At 38.7% G+C, this 26,199-nt stretch overlaps 1 protein-coding gene across 1 annotated transcript in view; it reads right to left on the reverse strand.

Annotated features, from left to right (window-relative positions):
• diaph2 (diaphanous-related formin 2) overlaps window positions 1-26,199 on the reverse strand; it is a 347,338-nt gene that overhangs the window by 109,589 nt on the left and 211,550 nt on the right. The window contains exons 23-24 of the mRNA XM_070913036.1: window positions 24,672-24,911; window positions 18,427-18,556 (exon numbers count right to left, since the gene is read on the reverse strand). Coding sequence (XP_070769137.1) covers window positions 18,427-18,556; window positions 24,672-24,911 — 370 coding nt within the window. The remainder of the gene's footprint in view (window positions 1-18,426; window positions 18,557-24,671; window positions 24,912-26,199) is intronic.

The following is a 26,199-nucleotide window of genomic DNA, read 5'->3' on the forward strand; positions in this document are numbered from 1 at the left end:
GAATATATGAATGGAGACCTGCATAGTTATGAAATATTCTATCTCAATCACCAAAGCCACTGAACTAACATGAAACAAAGCCAAAATCCAAACCTTGCCTGGACCTGGTATAGAAACTGTGTACATGCTCTGCTCATGTGGATTTCTTTTTTATATAATCTGTGGTTAACATCGCGTAGTTCAGGTGAATCTACAGTTGTCAATATCTATGAAATCTATGTGTTCACACAATTTACACCAATGGTACATCTCTAATTTTACTTCAACTGCCTCACACTACAAAACAATGACTGATTTCAAAAACTTTTTTTATAAACCTTTTTTTTTTTTTTACAATCCCAGAAACTGGAATTACCAGAACCATTGTTTTCCATTAAAAGAAAGACTTTAAAAATAAAAATGAAAAAAATGTCAGCAAACTCAGCGCACTGTGGACAGAGAGAAGGCCTCTGATGGCTGTGGCCAGTTAAGAGTTGACTGTTCCAGGTGCCAAGTGCCATAGGGCTGGCAAAAACATTAGGCAACTAGAACTGCAAAAGACATACAGTACTGGGGTGTTTGTGCAGTTATCTTGCAGCCCAAGGCAGCTTCATTGTGTGTTCCCATTTAGCCATTACTTAGGGGGGTTTGTAGCTTGCAGCCAATCAGCCTATTGTAATAACCAACAGCTTTAGGCTTTGCTGAAAGCTGTCATTGCCCTGAATGTACAGTGCTACTCCATGAATATAGGTCACCAAGAAAATGAAATTTGAACCTTAAAAGTACCAGGAATATGTTTGCAAAACCTACTCATTATTACAAAATGATTTCAGTCACTGGAGAGACAGCTTTTCAGGAGGCTAATTTAAGAACAATCCTGGTTTTACACTTTATTTAGACAATGTTTCTCAATAGTATTTGAACTGTGGATAGTAGGTATGGTCAAAGTTGAAGACAAGATACGGATTAAGCTGCCATCACCAGGGCATTGAACGTAGGCCTATGCCTTTGTACAACTCTCCCTCACTTTACACAAGGAGAGTGGTAAAGTAGGCTCTCTAATCGCCATGCTGAACAGGCTTATTTTGACAACTACCTGTGTGGCCCTTGTAGGCTGATGATTATAAGAGTCTCTGTTAAGGACAGCAACGACAAAAGAAGCACAGCCCATCGACTTCAAAAAGGGCGTGGTGAAGTAGGCAAACCTGAAGCCGAAGCCTCTGACTGTGGAACATTATCACTGAAGGATTTAGGCTTTTCATTTAGGAAAATATGGACAGAAGGGAAAATTACACTGTTATTACGCCTTGAGGGCTCTTCCATTTGTGGTCACGAATACATGTGCAGTGTGTGGCTTTTTTCTGTCATTGTAAACTGCAGGTGGTCAGCACTTGAATATAAAGTGGGACAAGAGGAAGCCATAAAACCTGACAGACAACCAAGGGCGTGACTGGGGACATGTAATGGGGTAATGTCCATCCAGCTTCTTATCCACACAGTTAAAAATTCACTCTCTCTGGATACGGCTGGTAGCTGCAAGTAGTTACTCTCAGAAGTGAATATTCTCCTCTAAGCATGTCTGAAAGAAGAGAGGGAAGTTTAGCTTTGGGTACTCTTTTTTCCCTTAAACCAAAGGGTGGGAGTGTATGTCAGTACAGTGGGCCAAGGGATAGCCAGAATCTAAACACATCCCGGAGATATATGCTGCATGCTTGAGCAGCACTGGTATGTGTCTTTTCTGCACTTGATTAAGTCAGCTCTGAAAAATAGCCCAAGGGCGGAAAGAGGGGATTATCATTGTCTTCCTCAAAGAAGAAAGCTTTAAATGTGCCCATAAAATTACTGGAGTCATTGTCATTTCCTGCTAATGGCCAGCCTGATGATGCTATGAGGCTATTGCCCACCTTCTCTGAGAACAGGTGGGCAGTATTCAGCTGGTCATCCAAAATAACGACTAGTGTAACAGAGATAGCACACTCCACTGAGTATACATGAGGCCTTAGTAAGACAGGGTATCCTGGAACAGAGATTCTCAAGACTAAACCACAAGCAAGGGTCATATATAAATCCAAGGCAGACCAAACACACTGTGTGAGCATCCTCTGCCAAGGTTTTACACTCACAGTGGCAAATTATCTCTGTTGGTGGAGGGAGAAGGCTTGGCAGAGGACGTAGTATGGCGTTTAAGAAGTCTCAAAACCTGTGCACATACACCAGGTGTGTGCATGTGATTTAACCGTACAGAACAGTATCTGCGAGCAAAATAGCATCCTCGCTAGGGAGCATTTCTGCCCTGCGTGCACAAATGTGGTCCCGGGGCTGTGACGAGCGCTTACTCTATGCGCTCGCAAGTGCTCAACACTCGCTCGCTCGCCAAGTTGACTTATAAGACTATGGAGGCGGGGAAGGAATAGACAGTGGCTGATGTCTACCCTCCTTGCATGTGGCCAGTTTTATGTGCGCAGGTTTTGATACTAATTAAAACGCCATAACAGTCAGTAGCAATAAAACAATTTTGCTGCTGTGTCCTCAATAATACCAGATGCCTAAGGCATATCCACAACATGTGATAAAATTGGTGAAACTGACAGTCAATATATGTCTGGAACATGTCTTTCGGTTAGAGTGTACTGGTCAAAAAAAGATGAACAATTGCTGGCTTGGGTTGCACTCTAGTCTTAAAATATGATTATTATTTGGGTACAAATTAATTCCATCTAGCAACTGGCTAGTGGAATGACATGGTGGCAGGTCTGAGCTGATTAGCTGTATGGTGGCAGTTACCTCTAACTATTTGTGTTTCACTAAAACGCACAAGTCAATTTGTTAAAAAGAACAGGAGTTTCCTTGTACTGCTGGGTGTGCAGGGTCCAATGAGCAGACAAATGTTTGTGTCTACAAATGATTAAACCAAGCTTTCCCATATTAAGGGGAAATAATATCTATTTGCCTGACTCAGGCCTCTCAACTGCAAGCAAGTCATGGTCGGCACAATGACAGGGAGACTTCAGTGGATGAGTGGAGGTTCACAATGAAACAAAATGCAAACATTGAAATCTTTGTCTCTTGAATGGGAACAAAAACTGGACCAAAGCAAAGCACGATAGAAAGCAGAAAAAATCGAGACCTCTCCAGGTGAAAAAAAAAGTGTACAGGGGAAGCTGGAAACAATAATGGGCTGACATGAAACATAATCCCCTCTGTCTGCGATTTTATTGGCAGCCCCTCCAAAGAATGGTGGCTCCCCTATTATGACTTAACACATCAAAATCGCAGCATAGCACACACAGAAAAGGCCACCTGATGATAAACACAGCGGACAGCGTCAGAGGCTTTATCTCGTGGCTGCCTGCAGCTCGACACAGGTTCAATTTGGCCCGCAACAATCGATTCTGTCCCTCCTTACCTCTGCTTCAGTTGGTGGAATAAAAACAGACCTTTCTGTAAGGAGCAGGCCTCAGCTGGTATGTCATGTCAAGGCAAACGAAAGAAAAAGTAGTGACACCAAGAGACCTGAATCAAACAGGCATGTATATTTTTCCTGGCACACCATCTTAATTAAAGTCACAGAAGAAGAACATAACTATTATCAATTTTGAAATCTATAAATAAATTTAAATAAAAAAAAAAAAAACACAAATGATCAGTAGCGTGTCAAGATGGCTTAAAATTTTCAAATCAAATTCAAATTCAGCCTCTGACTTTGCTGCATGTTGAGGTTAGGTTATGAAATTAAGACAAATACACACAAAACTTAACAGAACAGTGTTAGCAAAACTGCAACTGCAAGTCCCCAGTTGTGCCCCTATATAGTAATCATATAGCAACACATTAATAAGGAAATTATTGTTAACAAGAAGGTAAACCTGACCATATATTGAAATCCAGCGCAAAGTACTTACTTCACAACACTGGGGCCAACACGTTACTCCATGGTTCTGATAATGTTGCAAGCTAACGTTAGCAAGCTATCACTAAATTGTTTCTGTTGAAGATTAACTGTAGAAGCAGAGTAAGAATTTCTGGCATTTATTTATTTATGTTTTTTTGTCCCGTCTGCAAATATAAAAGGTTTCTTGGAGTGTAAAGGAGCCGCCATCTTGTGGGTAATTTTGTTCTAAAAAGTGACACCACGGCTGGGTCTCTCTATTTAAAGAGAGTATAATCATTTCCTGAGCTGAAAGCAAAAGGGTTGAGAGTGATATCAGATTCATTACATGGAAGGAAAAACACTCTTTTATGGAAGTGCGCAATATAGAACACTCCTTTCATGACCATTATTAATACCCTGTCCCATTTATTTGCAATATCAACCCTCACTCCAATGAAGGTTGTCCCTCTGATCAGTATGCAGGCGACCTGGCTTCAAATCCTCAATTTCACATGCAAATGTAGTGCAACTGATTTAAATAATATTTGAATATGGATCACACAGTGTGACTCCATATCACAGGGCTGGAGAAAAAAGAAGGTGGAAAATGCAAATCATCAACATGTAAGAGAAAGGTCATAGTCAGGACCTGTTAGATTTATTTTGGAAATAAAGGGCTGGCTGCTAAATTAAAGTCATTCCATAAACCCTGAGGACAAAATTAGAGATCAGCATGATTTACATCATGAAGGCAAACAAAAACAATATGGTCTGTACTACACAAAGGAAGCAGTTTCTAATGTGAAGGTGGGTTTGGCTTGTGTATACTAAACAAAGGTACCTGTTTTCGTCATATATTTGAGATGAGTAAAACAGGTGAGGTACCAGAAGCTTTTGTTACACTGAATCTTTGCCTCAGTCTCACCTAACCTCCCCCAGAACACTGAGCCACGTCACTGTAAACACCTGAGAGAGACAGCATGACACTCCTGTAGGTGCAAAGATTTATACACTGGTTCACAACAATGTAGATGTGATTACTTTGAAATTCATAAGATCATTATTTCATGAAATGGTAAGAAAAGGAAAGTGTGGCATGTTGAGAACTAATACCTGTAAGATGGTTTTCATGAGAGATACAGATGAGCATGGTCTTGGCAGACCCAGCAAAAACCTAAGAGTGCCATATAAATGTTGCAATACTGGCAGTGAATGCCTATGTACTGCTATGTCTTTGCTCCTCTGGGGGGTATAAATCACGAGTGACGGTGGAATCTTCACACATAGTGGCATGCATTAACTGAAAGGGGCACAGGGGAGCCTACTCCCCCGAGCCTAGTAAAACTCTGAGCAGCCCTGCAATGCTCGCTTCAAGCCGTGCTTTTAAATTATATATTGATGACAGCCTATGATAAAAAATGACCCAATTTGGTATCCAAAATCAATTCCCATCCCCACTGACGCGCAGGGGTTGGCGAAAGCTGCACAGATTCTTATGACAGCATTTGAGCCAGAGACACGTTTTCTCAAGCAGTGGTCAATAGAGGCAGAGAGTGTGGGAAGGAATGGGGAGAAAAACAGATGCACTTTACCGCAATGACCACCTAGTCGGTAAATGATCTGTTGCCTTTCTGGGTAAATAGCATGTTTGGTGTGATGTGTGTGTTTCGCCATGGCATGGTGGGATTTGTGTGTGTAGAACAACAATGATAAACAGAGCTATGATTGGCACAATAGATAAGACCTCTAAACTCTCCTTTCTGCTGGTTAAAGTTGTATAACACATACAACCATGAGAAATGTATGCGAAGGTTTAAGAGAACATTTCTCCGTTCATATCTGACAGATAACCAAAAATGTTGCCATTTGTTCAAACATAGCAAACATGTCTGCTTCTGTTGCTAGCAATTAGTTGTGCAGGTGGCCTTGCTCTTGAGAGAATAATACCATAAGAGGATAACACCCAAATGTACTGCAACACCAACACATAGACACACCATGCCTAATCTTTGAGAGACACTTAAAGCACATTTCTGCCTACAGGATGCTGAGACAAGAGCATTAAGCCTTCACTTTCAAGGCAGTAAAAGGGTCACGCAAACTCAGTAGTGATTTAAATATTTTACTTCTCTCCTACATAGTCAATACTGGGGCTCCAGCCTTGACTTTGGAGTTTTCACCACACTATACCCAAATGTCGTAAAAGAAAAACAACAACCATTTATAAATTCAGTCAAGTTTTGGGTGAACTTCTTAGTGCTCCCCCCACGCTTTTGCTTCATTAACTTTACAGTTCTTATTACTTTTATGTAATTTTATTAACACTGTGCTGTCTTATTTGACATTAGCCTGTTTTGCAAGGTAATTTGTGGAACTTTCTGCTATAAAAATAAAGTTATTATCATTAGGTTATTATAAGATAACATTTGGATCTTGACTGATGTGAAATAAAAAAAATAAATGTATTTTATCAGATTAAATTTGGATCATGATGGAGGCATGAAATTTTAAGAAAATTATAATGTTTGTCAGTTTTTTTCTAGTTTTTCAGTCTTTGGTCCTCTCTGTGAATTTTAAGTCAGACAAAGCCAAACGATTACATTTCATATCCCATGATTGATGGATTTGAAAATAAATAATAATATAATGAAAATGGTCTGTGGAGGAACTTAACTAATGCTAAAATGATCATTTAACAATAGTATGATACCTATTTAGTAAGCTTTGCCTTTTTAATATAGATCTCAGCACTTAACCATCACACAAGCACACAACACAACACAGCATATTGTACTGTAGATTATGCTCTTTCAGTCAGTCAATATTACAAATCCCTGCACTGTTATTGTAACGCCTCAGCAGGGCCTTATCTGTAGGGTGCAGGGATCACTTCAGAGAAAACTCAATTTCCTGCTCATTTGTACAACAATCCTCATCATTATCTTACTTATCGCCTGACAGACATGCTATCACACGTTTCTCCATGACAACAACTTTAAAATTCCCTAATGTTTAGTAAAAACGTCCCGTCAGTGAGTGCTACAGTTCAAGAATACAGCAGGTTTGTTACTCAACAATTGGTATGACAGGTAAAAAGCATTGTATCTGCCACACCTCATGTTACAAACTTATCAATGCATGTCAAGCATTGTGATTATGTGCTCAGCTGATCACAAGAGATCTGAAACACTGAGGATTACAGTACCATGGTACCTATTTGTCATAAATATACAGTTGCAAAAGCAGTCTGATTAAAATGTAAAAACATCTTGTCTATCAACACATCATTAACATTTCTGGGGAAAACAAGCAGACATGACTAACAATGCATTTGATATGGTGGTTAGCAGCAAAGCACAATGTTTCTGTGTCATGCTATTGCCTCCTTTGCAGGCAGTGGTGCATTTTGCAAATTCTACGACTGATACTGATCAAAGGCAGAGAAGGAGATTTTGCTGTATGAGTGGTTTGAGAAGTTTATATGAATGTTGTGATACGTTTTTTGATAGATATATATTTGATATTTTCAGTGGAGTATTCAGTTAAATAAAAAAAAAAAAATGTATTCAAACAAATGTGTAATTAAACATACGATTTAAATGATCAAAATGGGAAATCCAGGTTGTAACTTATATTGTAGATGAGGGAATACTGTACAATATTGTGTAACTAGTCTTGAAAAACCAGTGTGGGTATATTTGACAAAAACAAGATCTGCCTGTTGCTAGAGAATTGCTGTCCAATGGTATAGTTTTCTCATAACAGGGAAACATGAAAGCATGTGGGTCTCTGTGGCATGAGCAGCACTTTGAAAGTTATCAAACCCTGGATATCTCAATGATCAGATGGCCATGTGCATTTTAAAAGGAGACTGGATCAGTCATTGTTACTTGTCTGATATGAATTTAACATGCAGTAGACACCCACTAGACCCCTCTGGTCCTCTGGTAGTTGTCTCTCGGTTGTTCCTAAAGCCTGGTCCAAAACCCCCGGTGAGGCCACTTTTAGCCAATATGGCCTCAGCCTGTGAAAGGCCAGCCGGAGGACCTAAGGGGAGCAGTGTGGATATCTTTAAAAGAAAACTTAAAACACACCTTTTAGCCTGGCTTTTATCTGGTGTGTGTTTATTTCGATTTGCACTTTAACTGTTTGTTGATTTTAATCATTTTTCTTTTTAACTCTTTTCATGTTCAGCACTTGGACTTGAATTTGATGTGCTATATAAATTAAGTTTGATTGATTGATTGATTGATTGATTGATTATGACTTTAAAAGTAAACAACGCTGCTCCCCCCTGAGCCCCTGGTGCACCAGGTGACATTCCCTCTACTGCAGATGCACACTGGCTAGCTGCTTTTGGTCCCTTGGGATTTGCTTCTTCTAGGTTCTGAGTTCAATCACTGTATGTCATTAAACAGGACTTTATACTTGGCAGTGTTTGAAAGATCTGAGTACATATGACATCGTTTAAATTCAGGCTACCCATGTGAACTGTTATAGAGGCCAGTTTGTGGATCAGCTACTGATAAAATCTACTACAATTATTCTAATCTACAGCTGTGGACTGGTTCTAGTTATGAGTTAGTGCAGAAAAACAGAGTTGCATTTGAAATGGAGCTTCCTTGTTCACCTCAGCTCATGGAACACTCCCAGCATGGGAAATGGTCCACTGTGACAGACTGAATTTCTAGGCTGGCAAACAGCATTATTCTCATTCCTGGTCCCATTGTCAGCTCTCATTGAAATCTGCTGTCACGGACTGGAGCCTGATGCTAAGCAGGGCTGCTGGCCTGGACTGCATGTGTCTATCTCTGTCTACATTCATACTGGCTGGCCAAAGTGGTGATATACGAAATCAGAGGTGCAGGGAAAGAGAGATGGACAGAGAGGGAAAAAAAAAGAAAGAGTGAGAATAGTTGTTTTGGTCTCACAATGAACTACTCATCCACCATGAAGTGAGTAAAGAGAAAAAAAAAGAAAAAAGAAAACTCTCTAGAGCTCATCACTCATCCTGAGCTGGTGCAGCCAGACAGGTCTGTTTCCTGTTCCTAATATTCTTCATGACAGACTGTCCATTTAAACTGCTGGCCTCGCTGATCCTGCTCTATCACTTTCAGGGTCCAGGGATGAGTATACCTTAAACAACCGGTGAGGAAATTGTCTCCATTTCTAGTCACGGTGACAGCATTAAGTTGACTAATGGTTGTGTGTACTTGATGTTATAGTGGCAGGCAGATGTTTTTAATATAAAGATGTGATTTCAGTACTTGTGATGCAGCAAGCTATGGAAACGTTAAATTCTGCCAGTGTGTCAGCCTTTACACTTTTATCTTCTTTTTTTTGCCTTCCATGAAATGATGTGTTGGTGAGAGGTTGATAGTCAAAACCTGCAAAGAAAGAAATTAATCCTGGCTTTGGTTTGTTATGTTTTAAAAACCCTCTAATCATGTAAATATGCATTTGCAGCAGTGCACAAAATGTCCAGTCAAGTCAACTGGAAGTCTGGGTCTCAGGGCTCCAAAGACTGTCATTGTTTGTGTATTACTGAAGACTGTGCCTTCAATAATACAGGTACCCTTTGCCAAATTCCTTTGATGTATAAATGATAAGTCCTGAAACAAAAAAAGCTTCTGAGGAGTTTGCTTGGTGCTTAAGCACTAAAACACACCAAATGATAGATGGAAAGGTGCGGACCTAGCATAAGCAGGGCACTCAAATGTAAACAAACCCACAATTAAACCAACACTTAAAACGTTTGTGACTGGACCAAACCAAAAACATGGCATAATTGAACACAACAGAAAAATGCATTTACCTGTAAAATTTATCTGATTCTACAACAAACATGCCGAATCAGTAAAGCAGTATTCAGAAGTTGTTATCCTAAATAAACCACATTTCACTGTCTGTATGAATCTTATCTACTCCCACTGATTCAGCATTGATAACAATGCTCACATTCCTTTTTTGGGTTTTTTTGAAAATTAAGAGTTTAAAACTTGGGGAAGAGACAGAGTCAGGAGATTAAAAACTTTATCATGTTTGCCAAAAAAGTGATATTAGATATAAGTTAGTTCAACCATCTGACTGATTTGGCTAGTCTGTGTTGCTTCTAACTTAGAGATGCTTTTTGTTTCTTCAGTGTTGTGGGAGATTTGAAAGAGTGACTGTAGTTCCAAGTCTTCTTGTATTTAGGCTTTTTCTCTCCTTCTCCCTTGCGGACCCTCTTAATCTCAGTCAGACTGGATGGAAAGCACTAGTGAGCTGCAATCTTCAGGTCTCTCCACAGATTTTCAAAGGGGTTCAAATCCAGGCTTTGGCTGTGACTCTCAAGTACATACAGAGACAAAGCCACTCCACTGTTGTCTTGGGTGTGCGATCTGGTTCAATCTCCACTAACTTCTGAACTCATGTGCACTCAGGAGCAGGTTTTTGTCTTGTTCATAATTCACATAGCCATGATCTTGTGGCTACTTTACATGTACAACAAAAGATGAAAACAGCAGACCTTTAGGAAGCATCTCCATTTGGAAAATCTTTACGTTTACATATATGCAATTGCCCACATTCTAAATTTCAATAAAGTTGAAATGCAGCACATTTGTGAGCCTCATACCACACCCTATTAACTCCCACGATTAAATGAAATTCACATTGTGAATATTAATATGCACCTAAATCAGATTGTCATTCAATTACCTGTAAGGGAGAATGGAAAAGTTTGACTACAAATCTACGATGGGAAACTTCACTGAGTGTGAAATAGATTTCTTTTTTCTTCGAAAGGTTGAGATGGTCTGTTGTTGGTGTTATTGGTAGTCATCGTTGTGACACTCCCAATTTTTCAAGTGGCTGCATATCACAGCAGTAATGAAAGCTGCTAATTCAGGGAGCTGAACCATTACTGAAATTAAAAATAAGTGGCCAGATATCAAAATTGATGACAAAAAGTGTGTTACTGCACACTGGCAAATCAAAGGTAACACTGGTGGAGGTCAGGGGACACGGGTGATATACACAGCTCACTTCCTCAGAGGAGTGTCTGCCTCCTGTAATTGGCAAAAGCCTCATCAAAGCCTCAAACACGGAAATGGATTAAGCCACAGAACCAGGCGTTCCATTTCATAAATGGCAACTGATGTAGACAAAACATAATGTTCATGTCTAGATGTTCACTATGAAGGGGAACAACTATTAGGCTATGCAATTTGATTGAGTAAAAAATAAAGGAAGTGTCATACTAATCTTTCAACATACATTGTACAGTAAAGCTCTAATAAGCATTACATGACATACACAAATTGAATCAAATTAACTGTCCAATGTGAAAGGTTCTGGTTAAGAAAAAAATAGTACGGTTACTATGAGAAACTTTACATAATCAAATGACAGGCATCATTTCATTGCAATTAACACATTCCACAAATAGATTACCACAAGCACAAACACATGCCCACTTCACAGGATGAAACATTAAGGGCTCCATGTCCAGCCACTGTGCCATGCGTAATAGCACACAGAACCCCATATGTGCCCCAGTGGCATCACACAGCAGAATACCTGACATTCTCATGAGGGGATGAAGGATGGGAACAACATAAAGCCTACTGCTACTCACTACTCACTCTGACAAAAGTTTCAGCACAGAAGCTCTGATGTTCACGAGTTCTTACATCACCTCATTTAGGCCTACGATCTCTACAGCTACGAAGAAAACATGTTTTATTGATCGAATTATTAAGACCGAGAAAACCTGAGACCTGAGCCCCGGACAGTCCCGGCACAATTTAACCATCGCATGTTACACTTACAGGGACACGCAGCAGCTCTCCTCCTCCTTGTTAGTTAAATATTGGCAGGTGCAACTGGCTTTAAAGGAAATGGGAGATGACACTCTGATTGGTTTAATTCATGTTACCCCCAAAATAGTCACACCTATGAATAACTGAGGAACTAAATACAACCCCTTTGCACCTTGCGCCTTGCACTGCACCCAGATTATGTGCCGTTTAACTAGCAAAAGGGGAGTAGGACACGCCCTAAATGCACTTGTGCCATGCGCTTTAGATCGTTGCAATAGGGCCCTACATATTTTATGTGCACATTTTGCTGATTAGAAGACTTTTTGTGTGTGTGTGTTTGTCTATTTGACCAAACTAGTAAACGAATATGCTGTATTTTAGATTTTGATCAACATTTGGGGGAAAATTGTGAAATATGGCACCATGAGTGTCACTAGGAAAGAGTTCAGAAAAGTCCTCTGGGAAAATCAGGAAGGTTGCCAAGCAAGCAGATGACACTCTGACACTGAATGGTAATTTAGGTCAAAGAGGCAGCACTGCATTTAACTTAAAGCCTTTGCACAGTTTCTCAAACATCAATGTGCATATCTTTACTAATCCTTTTAGTAGGATTTTGGGGATTGGTATTTGAATTCAAGAGTAGTTTAAACATTGTTGCCTTTACATAATCATAACTATTATAAATATAATTAATAATTTATGTTTAACATTATATTAAGACACATAAAACATGAACATTACAGAGTGGTACACACCCGTGTGCACCATGTAATGTGCCTAAACATTTTTAAACCTGATAATGTTTCTCTTCCGTCAACAATTATTTTTTAAATTCTGAGTCAACAAATATCAGCTGTGAAGTGAATGAGTACTTCCTCCAATGCAAAGTATCAACTTCACATGTACGTGTTGAGTTTCTTTCAAAGACAAAACCATGTCTTCTGTGAAAAACAAATATTTGTGCACCGTTGCATTAGTATTTAGGTTTTTGGCTTGAATTATGTCCATTCCCCCTTAAGCTTTTGCAGCTGACTTTAGTAAGATACCCTCTCTGGACTGGCTTGAGGGAATAACTTCTCAACCCCATGATACCCTGCAACTCCATTGAAACCAAAAGACAAATGATCCATTCTGTGTTACACCCCATCCAGAAAGGCATTTTGTCTACGTAATACAGAGCCAAGTACCGCTAGGAGTTTAAATGGGAAATGGGCACTGCTTTATTATGCTGCAGTGCCTTGAAATGAATGTGGATAATAGATATATTCACAGCGGTATTAATATCCTCAGAGTTCATCTTTTCTTTTTTTTCTCCCCATTCTCCATTTTCTCTCTCACAGGCTCCAAAGTACTTTGCCCTTGGCTATGCCTTATACTAAATAGATTTATGAGAACATTTGTGTCATATTTCCTCTTTTCCCGGATTGTCAAGACAGATTGTCAGTGCACCACTGATTGAGTGGAATCACCACACAGACTTAGTTCCCATTGTCAGGCCCCACATATTCATCTCTGGAGGGGATTTAACAAGGCAAATTGGCCAATGACACTTCTCTCAAGGCTTTGCCGCCGTTATTAAGATGAGGTCAGGGGTATGAAAATAGTCGATTCGATGGCTACATTTTAAGTGATTATAGTTTCAATATCCAATAGTATATATATATATATATATATATATATATATATATATATATATATATGTAAGAAGAGAAGTACAAAAATACGAAGAGAAGTACAAAAATACGAAGAGAATACTTCAACTCTATATTGAAGAATACCTGCTTGCCATCACCATCCATCACCATAGCACTCATACTAAACTAGCTCACATGAGCCATTGATAGAGCACCTATGGCTAAGACTCATGTCAAGTGAATTTTCAGTGAAATAAACTAAAAACATACTGCACATCAAAACGAATGTTGACTGAAGCAGCAAAATAAGGGAAAAGATAAGCAATCAGTATATGATACATGCAGTACGCTGTATCAGCCAAACACAGTAATGAGCAGTAATGAGCTATCAGAGTGTAGAGAGAAATAAGCAGTGAATCTCCTTTCGAATGTCAATGGGGTATTTCACACCAGTTTGGTACACCAGGAATACCAGCAGCAATGTTAAACCTGAGCCCAGTGAAGGATAAATCAAAGGAGTAAATTAATAAATAATACAGTGGATCAGGGTTGTATGGAACACTGATAATAACACAAAAATGCATCAAAAATAATGGCAGTGGTAACATTAACCAGGATTGTGAAGATAGCTTCCCTGTGCCACTAAAATAATCTATAACTACAGAAATGCACAAATGAAGGACGTGCTGTATGTCTTTACAAAACTGTAGTTGGCAGTGGTGACGGTGTGCTGCTAGGTGTGACTAGCACGCATTTTGGGGGGAAGGGGATGAGAAAAAAAAAGCATTTTCAATGAGGAGGCCTGAGCCCCCTTTGAGCTACCCAGACCTCTTTCAAATCTGTCATCCCTCAGAGTGATTTATCAGTAGAGATCCAAGAGGACACGGTGGCAGGAGAGGCTACCAATCCTCTGCTCAGACAGAGAGACAGAGAGCTCACAGTGAAATATGGTAGTAGTTTGGATACAAACCCAATGATAAAAGCAGAATTAGTCTCATAAGGGAGGGCAGGTTAAATTTGGCAAAGGATCGTTCAGTCAACAACACTGATGTCTTTAAAGGCCAATATGTATCATACTTGATAACTTATTTGTTTCTCCTATGCAAGGGACTAGGTGTTCATTATAAACCTAGAAATTACCAAAGAAATGTGGAAATATGCTGTTTCAAACTTTCAGCTGCCATTTAGAACTATTAACCAGTAACACCATTAATCCAGCATTACACCATATATTATTACTACTATTTTTATATTTTTATTAAACCATAGCGTTTTCAAAGAGATACAAGTTGATTTGGAACACGGTCGGATGTTTTCATTTCTTATCTTAACAATGGTAAAAACTGGTTGCATTGGTGTCAAGACTAAACTTAATAAAGTACTCAGTATCAAGGTTAAAGATTGTACTGTGACAACACTTGTCATTCAATAAGCTGCATGTGATATACCTCTCACCAAGCTCTATTTCCTTTAAAATGATTCTGAGTTCCTGAATGACAATAGTGTCTCTTTGGTAGCTCTTCACTTTCTGGAGAAAAGTGCTATTGTAGATGCTAGTGAAAAATACTGTCAAGATCTTGTCCTTGTGTGTTCTTCAGGTTGTAATGACTTTAAAAAAAAAGAGCAGCATTGTGTTCACTTTCACTGACTGAAGGGCAAGACAGACCAACCATTTTTGCACTAGCTTTTCTGTCTGGAGAATAACACCTGTTGAACAGATGATCTAACTTTCCCATACGAGAGTATGTTTAAACTTAACTTAAAGGGATTGCATCTTACTGCTGGTACTGGGTTTGTTAGTTTTTTTTTTCTTTTGTTTTTTCCCCCAATATTAAATGAGAAAGTGCTCAGAGACCATATACCTTCACAGAGGCTGCACAGTTGCCTACATGTAAAGACACTGTAGGTTATTTTAATAATGGACATATATTAGAATTTTTGAAATTGCTTGTGGGTCTGAACTGCATCCAAATATAGATGAAGATCTTTACATTGGGATACATTTGTATTATACCAACGATCAAAGAATCTGCAATACAGGAGTCATACATCTGCAGTCAAAGAGGTCTTTTGTCAATGGCAACAATGGTGTTGCTATATGTGCAGCAAAAAATAATCACAGTGGTAATTAAGATGGGAAGGAATTGTCAGTGCCGAGAAGACCAGATCAAAGAAAGCAAAGGCAAAGCACTGCTCTATATTTACTGAGCAGGACCTCATTACATTACATTCATTTGGAAGATGATTTGTCCATAGCGACTTACAATACAGGAGTGTTACAGGACAATAGATCCAGGATAATTACTAAAATGTTTACCTACATATTTTCTTTTTTTTTTTTCTATCATTTTTAGCTGAAAACCTAAAACTCAGTCAGCACTGCAACAAAGGACGGGTCGATCGCAGGCAAGTGATCTTGGTAGAGCAAAGTTCACATCTACTAAACAAGTCATTCTCATTTTGTGATTTCATGACTGTACTGATGCTGGAGGATGGCTTTCAAGCATCTTCTAGTTCAGTATGGTATAAAAATGGGGGAATGGGGGAATATAATTTTGAAACATTTGAGCCTGTAATTATATAGAGCAAAATAACACTGATCAGACATGGTGCAGTCGTAATAATATGTAAAAGTTTGATAAAAACATGAGCACAGGTTAAAATCAGCTAACTTAATAACGAGTTGAATTTCTAAATGTCAAGTAAAAGAAAATAAATATCTTTAGACAATAGGCCAACATTTCAATTGGATGTAAGGACATTTAGAGCTGCTAAAAATGTAATGAATACCAAAATCTACTTCTTTTTACTAATATTACATACACATACATTTTTTGATATACAAGATATACAATCAGGATAACTTTTGGTTACTCCACGCTGCACAGTTAAGTTAAACAGTAAGAAAATATTAGCACCATTTTAGTCAAGCATAAATTATTGTTATATCACTGCAGACAAACTTCCCAGTGACAAATGTAAAACGAACAGATACAAACTGTACTAAGGTGCATTCATATAGCTGCATTCATTGAGACTAAATGAACTATAACAGGCTTTACTGATACCTGTAGCCACTATCACTAAATACTGTAGAAGGCCACTAGACAACAAATGGAATAATCAATGATGCAATTAATAATAACTAGTAATCACCCTTCATTTAAATATTTATAGGCCTGCTGGAAAACTCTTTTTAAATTGTGGTGAAAGTGATTAAATGAAAACTATGTCCAGATGATAGCTAGGTGGCAATCCCATTTCTTAGAGAAGTTGTGCACTGGAGGAGAGAAAGTCTGAAGCAGCCAATCAAGACAGGGGAAATTATGATTTCCTACCGAAATTATCCAGGCCTGATTGCACTTATCAATGAGGTACATTAATTGTACAACTTCCAGCCATTGTAGATGGGCATTTGATTACATTTGAATGCCCCACATCACTGCCAGCGTCCCTTTAAGTCAACACCTCCCCCTCAACCCCCTGACAATCAACAATCAGAAACCACATGCTTGGGCGACAGGCTTTACACAGGTTTGTTCACATGACAGTTATTACCAAAGAAAGCACAAATGGGGATTTATTTTCATTCCTTCACCAATGAGAAGATGAAGGTTTCATTGTCACCTGTTCTGCTTTATGTCTTGAATGTGATGTTTTTGGTTTAGATGTAATTTCATTGTGTTGTGTAAACATTGATTTTAGTGTATATTTTTTAATATGAAGCCCAGGAAGAGTGGCTGTTTCCATGGCAGCAGATAATCGGTTTCTAAATAAATAATAAAAAGGTAGTATTTATTACACTCTTTGAAAGAGAAAACTGGTTTGATTGAAAAATAAAAAAAAATCAAGTCAAGTCATTCAAGTCACATCAGAAATGTAACTGAAAACAAGGGAAGAGGGGGTTGAGGTTACAGACTAATGTTGAATAGAAAATGCTGAATGAAAAAACACAGACATTAGAGGAGGCCATCGTGCATAGATAGTTTTTGACTTCATGTACACTGAGTGTACAGTGTATTAAGGTGAAAAAGCAGCTTTATTTCATTTTCTTTAGCCAGTTTACCTGAAAGGAGACCAAAAGCTTGTCGAGAATCCAGAGATAGTGTAAATAATTCAGGGATGCTCTACTGTTCTACAGGCAGTGAAAGCCTTTCAAAGACAGTGCATGGCCTCTGATCAGTATGTTTCTTTGTGCCTCAAAGTAAATCTAATAAAATTGGTTTGTAGGGGCTTGTCAGCAGAGATTTCAGCTTTTCTCATTTGCCTAGCTTAAACATGAAGGTGAGAAGATTTGAAATGGTGCAGATTTTTTTTAATAAGATCACTGACCTACTTAAGTATGGTAACCCTTCCTGTAATTGAACTCAGCAGACATGTAGGTGTGTTGTAAACAGGACGTTTCCTTCACTGTTACAGTATCCCATTGAAACCCCATTGTACGTGATGATCAACAAAACAAGAGAAGCATGGTGTGCCCAGAGTAAACTGTTGGCATCCCTACTCCTTAAATAGTTCCTGAGGGTTTTGTGCAGGAGACATTTAGTTACAGCCCCAGTCAATTAACTGGCATCTCCTTGAATAACTCATTTTCATGAAATGACAAAGTTGATATAATTCAAATTTGCGCATATAGTATATCTAAATATATACAGCGCATGAAGACTACACAATGGCTGGCAGCCTCAGTCAAGTGCATAATTAGTTGAATTAGATTAAATAACCAATTACGAGACTAACAAAGTAAATAAGCCTGCAGGGATTCCACCAAATGCTTGAGAATAGAATTAGAGTGGAATTAGTTTATTGACAGGCTGAATGACAGTGTGGTCAGACAAACAACTCTATTCTCATCACAAAGAGAGAGTGCTAGCTATCGTCAAGGGATGAAATAGATAAGTAAAGGGTGTAAATGTGTTGAAAGTAAAGTAAAATAAATCAATGAATATAGTACAGGCTCAAAATTGCGATGCATTTATGGATGTATCTTTTGGCAGTTGCATCGCCCATCGTAGGACAGACCTTAGCCTTCTCCAGACTGTAGTCATTACCAGATGATGTTGGCACTTAAACATTTATAATGGACATCTGGGTACTATGATATGCGATGGTCTCAAAACATAAAGACAGAAAGACATACCTTTGCTGGCACTATCCACATGGTCCAGTTCCTCTGGAAAACTCAAAATTGCATCGTGGTTCTCTTCACACTTCTCAGCCAGGAAATGAAGAAGTGTTGTATTCTGACTGATGGATTTAGTGTCTCTGAGCTAAAAAGAAGAAGAAAAAAAGAAAAGGAATTAATTGATTAACCCAGACAACAACAAGAGATCCTCATGTTTCCTGTCTGTCGCTACACTTTCAAAATAAAGGCAAAAATGCCCAAAAAAGATTTGTACATACATAAAACCGGGAGCGATGCTACTTAGTTTTTACTTTAAATGTGAAAATACATTTAAAAACATTTAACATGGTTTATTTGCCTAACTTGTTTTTAGTGCACAACGGAATCTAGCTGTGTCTACATGATGACAACAACCATGGTGGCAAACAAATCTAAGATGTACAAAGTCTATTTATGTGCCCTTAGGGGTACAGTACATGGCCACCAAGCTAATAAGGAACTACATGTACAGCACATGTAATAGGTGTCAGTTAACTGTTCAGTCCATCTCCAGTGACCCCTCTGTGAGGGAAAGAGGCACAGTACATGAGGAGGAGATTAAATAAAAATGCATTATGACGAGACCTAACATACGTTCGCATCCAATTAAAGACACACACATAAAATGCCACAACACCCATGAGAATAAAACGGTGAGGCAGGAAAGTTTGAATGAAAGTACTGCATTGTGTTTGCCAAGTATGTGTGTGCATGTGTTCAAACACAGAAGCCGGAGTCTCCACATCAGTGCATAGAGAACTTGTTCCATATTCATTCCCCACCGTGATTGCCATGCTGTTCGAATGGCATGCTGGGAAAACTAATTAGCACAACCCACCTCTGTGTACTCATACTGATAATATCCGTGCTATAAACAGCCTGCAGTTGGACATGCACACACATGTGCACATGCAAACACGTGTGAGTACACACACACACACACACACACACACACACACACACACACACACACACACACGCACGCACGCAGATTTAGGCAATAGTGAACTGAAACAATTACAGGCAGTCAGAGGCATACCCTCACACACCAACACACACACACATTTTCATTAGATGAAGATCAATCATTTGCTCACGTTGGGTAATCACAATTTAATTTCATGGATTTTAAATTTTAATTTGTTTATTGTTATACCCCAAACTGTCATTACCACACAAAAAGTGTATCTCTGGTATGCTGATTTCATCTGCTAACTAATATTAGTAATATGTAATAAAGAGAAGGTAAATTGGGACAGGTTTAAAAAATAATTTCAGGATTTGTGAATGTTAACAAACATTTAATCTACTGAAACAGTAATTCTAAACAATGTGGTACAGTATGTATCTCTAGATTGTAGTATATTGTCAAAAGCCTAACTGATACATTGTGTTAATGATTTAGAGTGCTTATCTTTAACCTGAACTTATCGAGTGCCCATACAGGGGAGGAGAATGGCCCACTGTGCGGTTTTATTGAGTGCAGTGGGTGTAAGTGGAGAAATCATGTGGTTTCAGGTAATAAGGCAGTCATTAAAATTATCTGATGAAACTGGAAGCATATTAGCATTGTGAGGTGAATATCATTGACGTAATAAGACTGGACCAAGTCCACAGAGCATGCATATTCCCCAATTCATACACAGACCACTCTAACTATTCTACCCAAACCTGTACTTTTAATAAAATATGTACAACTCTAATGAAATAATTTGCACAGTATAATTAGTGCTTATCATTTTCAATTTTAATTTTAAAGAAAGTCTGGGACCTTTTAGGTTTCTTTTTAATTAAAAAAAACAAAGAAAATTGAGCTTTAAAAAACACTTAAGCATTTATTTGTCTTTGTTTTATTTATATTATTTTGTGGGACTCAGGTGCCTGATCAGCAGCTTATTGCATTTTCTCTCCTTTTTACCCTGCCCCTTGTATCAGTATTCCCTGATCTGTCCTCATAACACTACAGTGGTTTACGGTAAACTGCAGTGTATAGTGTCATCTCGCAGCACAAAACATTACTTTTCCATGTGTGGGGACGAAAACCATTTTAAACTGATCTGCTCTTTTTTTAAAAAAGGGTTATTATAATTTACGTATAAATATTTTAAGCATAAAGAAGTTTAATCAGTTGGCAGAAAAGTTCCACGGATGCGTGTTATTGGCTGAACTTGAGGAATTTCAAGGTTTTAATATGGTTTTAAACACATTCAGCACAATTGAGCCAAAGTGTGAAAGTGTGAAATCACCCTGTCCAAGACTGTAACACTGATACAAAACACAAGTTAAATCTTCTAGAGCAAATATCGTGGCAATGACTATAGTCTGAATGCCAGAGTTATGGTATATTTAAGTAGTTGAGACACTGGGCCAATTTACATTTAGGTAGCACATGGTTTACAAAGTAAATACAGATCATCTGCCAATAGTAGTTTATATGGCAGTAGAAAAAAAACCTGTATTTTTAAACAGAGTATGTTAAGATAAAAATAACTGTTTTTGGTAGTGGTATCAGATTCTGCTGAGGGCCTCTGTAAGGGCAGGGGGAATCCTACTTAAAACCCAAAGTGTTGATGTTATCTTCACACTATTTTACATCAGGAATTTCAGTCAATACAGTTTTGTGAGAACTGCGCCAGGGGCTGTGGAGCATCTGTGCATAGGTTGTAGTGAGCTGGTATATGTCAAAGTCCAGGGTCATTTTTAATCCTAGTCCATCACATGTCCTGAATATTTCCAGGTTTGTGCTAAAAGCAAAAAGTGAAAAGGGGCTTTTACCCTCAGAGCTCCTAAGCTGGGGAATGCTCTCCTTGAAGAGCTTAGGCTACCTGGAATTTTACCTTAAATCTTTTCTTCAACATTACCTATATAAAATGCCTTTTTAAAGCTGCCATTTTTTACACTAGCTGCTTACAATGTGTCTTCCATTATGTTTTAATGGTGCAACTGGATGGAGTGTGTATAAACGCTACTCCTTCAAACAATTATGTTCATTTGAAGTGGATGGAAACATGCTGCTTCATAACTGTGCGGCTGAAAGCAATTTATGCACAGTGACTTAATTCTATCTTTCATAACATAAATTACCTTGAGGTAGTAGTATTACAAGTCTCTCACTGGTTATTACGATACATTCCAATACATTGAGCATTTAGAGCGGCAAGGTATATTACAAGCAAACAAGCTTCCACGTCAATATCAAGATCGGAAATAGATAAATAACACAATGATGAATGAATGAACAACAGTGGTGGTGGGAATATAGAACCCTCACACTAACAGAGGGATTATTGGCCCTTGATTCATCAATTTAAGGTTCAAGGTACATTTTTTAGTCTAATTGTTGCAGAATTATACACATAGCATACACATGGAAAAAATACATATAGCATACACAGCAGCAAACAGAAAAGCATACAAGGCCACTGTTGAGAATGAGTTCTGTGAATACAAGGAACATAGTGATTTACAGTCACACGTGTGCTGTGGACATGTATGGCAGTAATTTTAGCTGTGTAAAATGCTATGTTTTGAAAGCAGGACACAAGGTCACACTGATGGTGGGTAGATGACTCCCTGCTCCCGAGTCAAGTGCCTAATAAATAGCCTGTTCTGTTCGACTTAAATTGAACACAAATCATTGCCATGTGGTCTTTAATTATTAAGCAGAGCCTGTGAAAGTGTTTTTCCCTCAGTGAGACGGGGATAAAACCCAAGAGAAACAACATATCTTTGTTTTTGAGTCATACAGCAGATGGTTTTACCCATTTACCCAATATGTTTCACTATGGAAACAGTCTCTTCTCTATTGTTAATTATCATGTGTATTTTTGGAATCTTAAGTGTTATACAATACAGGTTTTCTTTGAAAACTATAACTAAATGTATTTTGTTTACATGTTTGTCACACTAAACCAATGACATGAAATCCACATTTCACCGCTGTCCTTGTAAAGCCAGAGCGGATGTTCAGCTTGCTGAATATATGTGACCAGGCTGGCTGCCAGGAGATTTGTGTGTCCTTGGCAGGACGAGGGGCTGCAGTGGAGGGCTGAAGGTGGGTCAGTCTATGCCCTTCCCCTTGCTGCTCATTCCCATCATCAACCTCCTCCTCCCTGATGAGCCCATTAGGTACCCTAGACCTGCCACCCAGGGGGCCATTTACTTGATTGACTAAAGTGAGAAAGCAGACTTTTTTTCTTGTCCATCTATAATGGCCCAATCAGCCCCCTGAGGCATTACCAGGCTCTACACTGACACTCCACACTGATTCAGTCAGCTTGCAGAAATACGAAAGGCACACTGGATTCAACATACCCTTTAACACCTGTAAGACTGCTGGCTCCAAATATGGGTGTAAGGCGGTGGCTTTTGGTATTCACACTTAGGTCTCCCATATGGAAAAATCACATGTTGAGTTTTTTAACATGACATGACTGATCCATTTGACATGATCTTCAGGTTCAGTGTTCTTCTACTCATAACAGTTACAGCTACAGACAGTGTAATACAATATTATACAGGCTGACTAAAAGGCGGGTTTTGCAGCTTATTATCATTGTTTATCCACACAGCTTGATTGCCAACCTTAGGCAGCGCTCGGAGGAGGATTGCCCCTGCTTCATCACCCCCACGAGTTCTCAAAGCACTCTGTCGGTTGCCCAATAAATATCCTCATCAGTTTTATCATCAGTTAAATAAGACATTGAATACCGGTGCCTGTGCTACACAGCAACACCGTGCCAAAGCTACTTTAAAGGGACAAGACAACAAACAAATTTTTGGCTCTCGTTAAAATCCTAATTTGTTCACATGCTGTTGATTTAGTAGATATACCTGTTTTGCTGGATCTTTATCTTGTAAGCAGTTGGCATGAACAAAAGTTGAACATTTAGGGCAACTCGGCTGATTGCATGTGGCCAGGTTTCAAAGAGGGTTTTCCAGGACATTTTTCCCCAGTTTTTCCCCGTAAGATGTGGTTGAAAGAAATCCTTAAGGCATCTTCAAATATCAAGAAATTCTCAAAAATCTTCGAGAGGACTTTAAAAAGTGTATTTATGTCATTTCTACAGCTTGAACCGAACTCATTCATGGAATTTTGTTTGAAAACAAAACATTTATTTCCTTGTGCATACAAAATAACAACCAATACACTGTTGTCTTAGAAACGAGGTTGCTGAGAAAATGTGTGATAAAATGTGTAATAATTAAAGATCACATGACAATGATTTTTGTTCAACCGAAGTTGAACAGACCAGGCAATCTATTAGGCACTAGCCTTTTACACATCTGAAATAACTGTGTGTGACTCTATGTTCCTTGTATTCACAGAACTCATTCTCAGCAGTGGTTCATATGCAGTATCAATAGCTTGGTTGTGCTTGGTATAGCTGTATGTATGGCGGCCAGTCCCCTCTTTCATGCCTTTACATGATGGGATTTTACCTGGCAGTGGACACAGATGCTGCCTTTTTTCTGGCTCAAGTTCCACTGTCTTCTGCGCCTCATTATGGTTCTGTTATTTCTTGTATTGAAACATTTTTTCATTTGATTGTTAATGAGGTACAGTGTATCTTAGAAGACCTAGTCTCTGTAAAGTCTTTTGAGGCATGCTTGCGAGGAGTCTTGTCTATATTATCTGAGAGCAACATTTGATGAAGGCAGGACAGGTCTGACTGAGAGTGATATGCCTGCATCTCAATGTATACTTTCAAAGCATGACACAATTACATGTAAATATAAAATAAATGTGTGATGCATAAATAGTAGAGAACATTTTAACTAAACATATTCAAAATATGCAGATAATTACTTTTGTATAGGCAGTTAGAGTTATAAAGATCATCAATGTGTGATGATGTATGTTGATGGCATACTGCATGTATTCTTCTGTCACTGTGAGGCAGGAAATCTCAATCCAAACTCTTCTTTGTGGTTCCACAATGGTGGAACAAGTTACCAAACTCAATTTGGTCAGCAGAATCCCTCTCTGTCTTCAAAATCACTAGATGAACTACCTCCTCCAAAAGTATCTACTCACCTAATGTGTTCTGTCTCTCTCTCTCCATCCTTCTGTTATGTTAATTTATACTAAGACTCTGTTACCTACTATCTAAAATCAAATCAGCACTTTCAGAATCACCTTTACCTGTTAATGTCAGCTCATTTCAGACACTTCCATAACATGGTGTTCATCTGCGTGGTGTGCTGTGGAGGTGTGTTACCTTGCAGAGGAAGCTGATGTTGAAACCAAACGTCTGGGCGTTCCTTGAGCCAGCATTCATGTAATTACCGACCAGCAACACCAACTCCAGGAGTTTGCAAAAGCCTTCACTCTTCTTCACCTCCTCACAGGCAAATGTGACATTCATGATGTCTGGCCGGATGTTATTCACCTGTTCCTCAAATGTCAGCTTGAACAGAATGCCGTTGAGACGTGGTCGAAGGAGTTTTACTGAACTCATCTGGGGGTTTAAATAAAAAATAAAAAATAAATGTAAGTATTCCATATTGTATATAAACATGATCTTATTTTGTTTTGAATTATCTAGTGTAACTCCCCTGAACTTTCTTGGTACACTTAGCGCTCCTGTATATTTCTATAGTGAGAGCAACCCAACATGCAAAGTAGCCATTTTCAAAATAAACTGCATGTGCTGTGCAGGGCAGGAAAAACCATGCTGGCTTATTTACAACAACCAGTCATAAAACCAATGCATTTCTTTTTCTTGTGTTGTGTTACTATTTACACAAACCTCCTCACAAACTCTGGGATATTTGAAAATGATTTTAGAATGTGAGTTCCTTCAATAACTTTTAATAATGTGATAAAACAAAGACAGAAACGAAAGTAAGCTACACTGCCTCGCCATCACCGTCATGTTGAATCTCTAGTGTAACTACTGCTGCGAATAGTCTTAATGAACTGAAAATCAACTACCCTCCTTAGCAAATTGGAATAACCTCTTTCCTGCCTCCCTCCTGACTTTCATATGGATAAAGGAAACTCCCATTAAATAGATGTGTCATAAATAATATAACAGCCTCAATGAATGCTTGTGGGCTTGGGAGTGGAATCACTGAAGCCAGAAAAAAAAACAAGAGAAAAAACAGCGATGAAAATGGGAGGGAATTAAAACAAATAGGGGTTTGGCTGTAAGATATGTGGCAAAGTAGCAACCACAGACAAATTCTACAGATTGCTGCATAATCCGGTGCTTGAAGGCAACCTTCAGATCCAGCCAATAATGTTTCATTACAGCTCAAATTTATTCATTTGTATGGGCAAGTTGTCTGTCAACCCCCCTCCACCCTGCACACACCAACAATCCCACCCACCTCAATTCCTTACACACACACACACACACACACACACACAAACAATCCACTTGAATTGATTTGTATACAATAAGGAGGAATCACAATGAAAGCAAGCGCGTTAGTGACAGCTCTGGCAGAGAAAGAGCTTGAACATGGCTTATTTCCCAGGGGAGCTAAATAGCTCTGCATTGAGGAGCTGCTTCATCAGTGGGGAGGTATATGATCACAAAATTGGTGAGATCACGCGGGAAACTGCCACCCCCTGCTTCATTACATCTCCTAAAAGACATAGGCAAAAAAGCCTTCAACAAATAAAAAGAATAGCTAGGGAGATGGAGCACATCTGCGACCCATGTGTCTAATTGAACATTTCTTTTGGAAAACTGTGTAATATACCTCTATGATCTTGTTGTAAAGTTAAGTTTAAAGATA

Source organism: Enoplosus armatus, chromosome 10 (assembly GCF_043641665.1).
Source record: "Enoplosus armatus isolate fEnoArm2 chromosome 10, fEnoArm2.hap1, whole genome shotgun sequence".
In the NCBI taxonomy this organism is placed as follows: Eukaryota; Metazoa; Chordata; class Actinopteri; order Centrarchiformes; family Enoplosidae; genus Enoplosus; species Enoplosus armatus.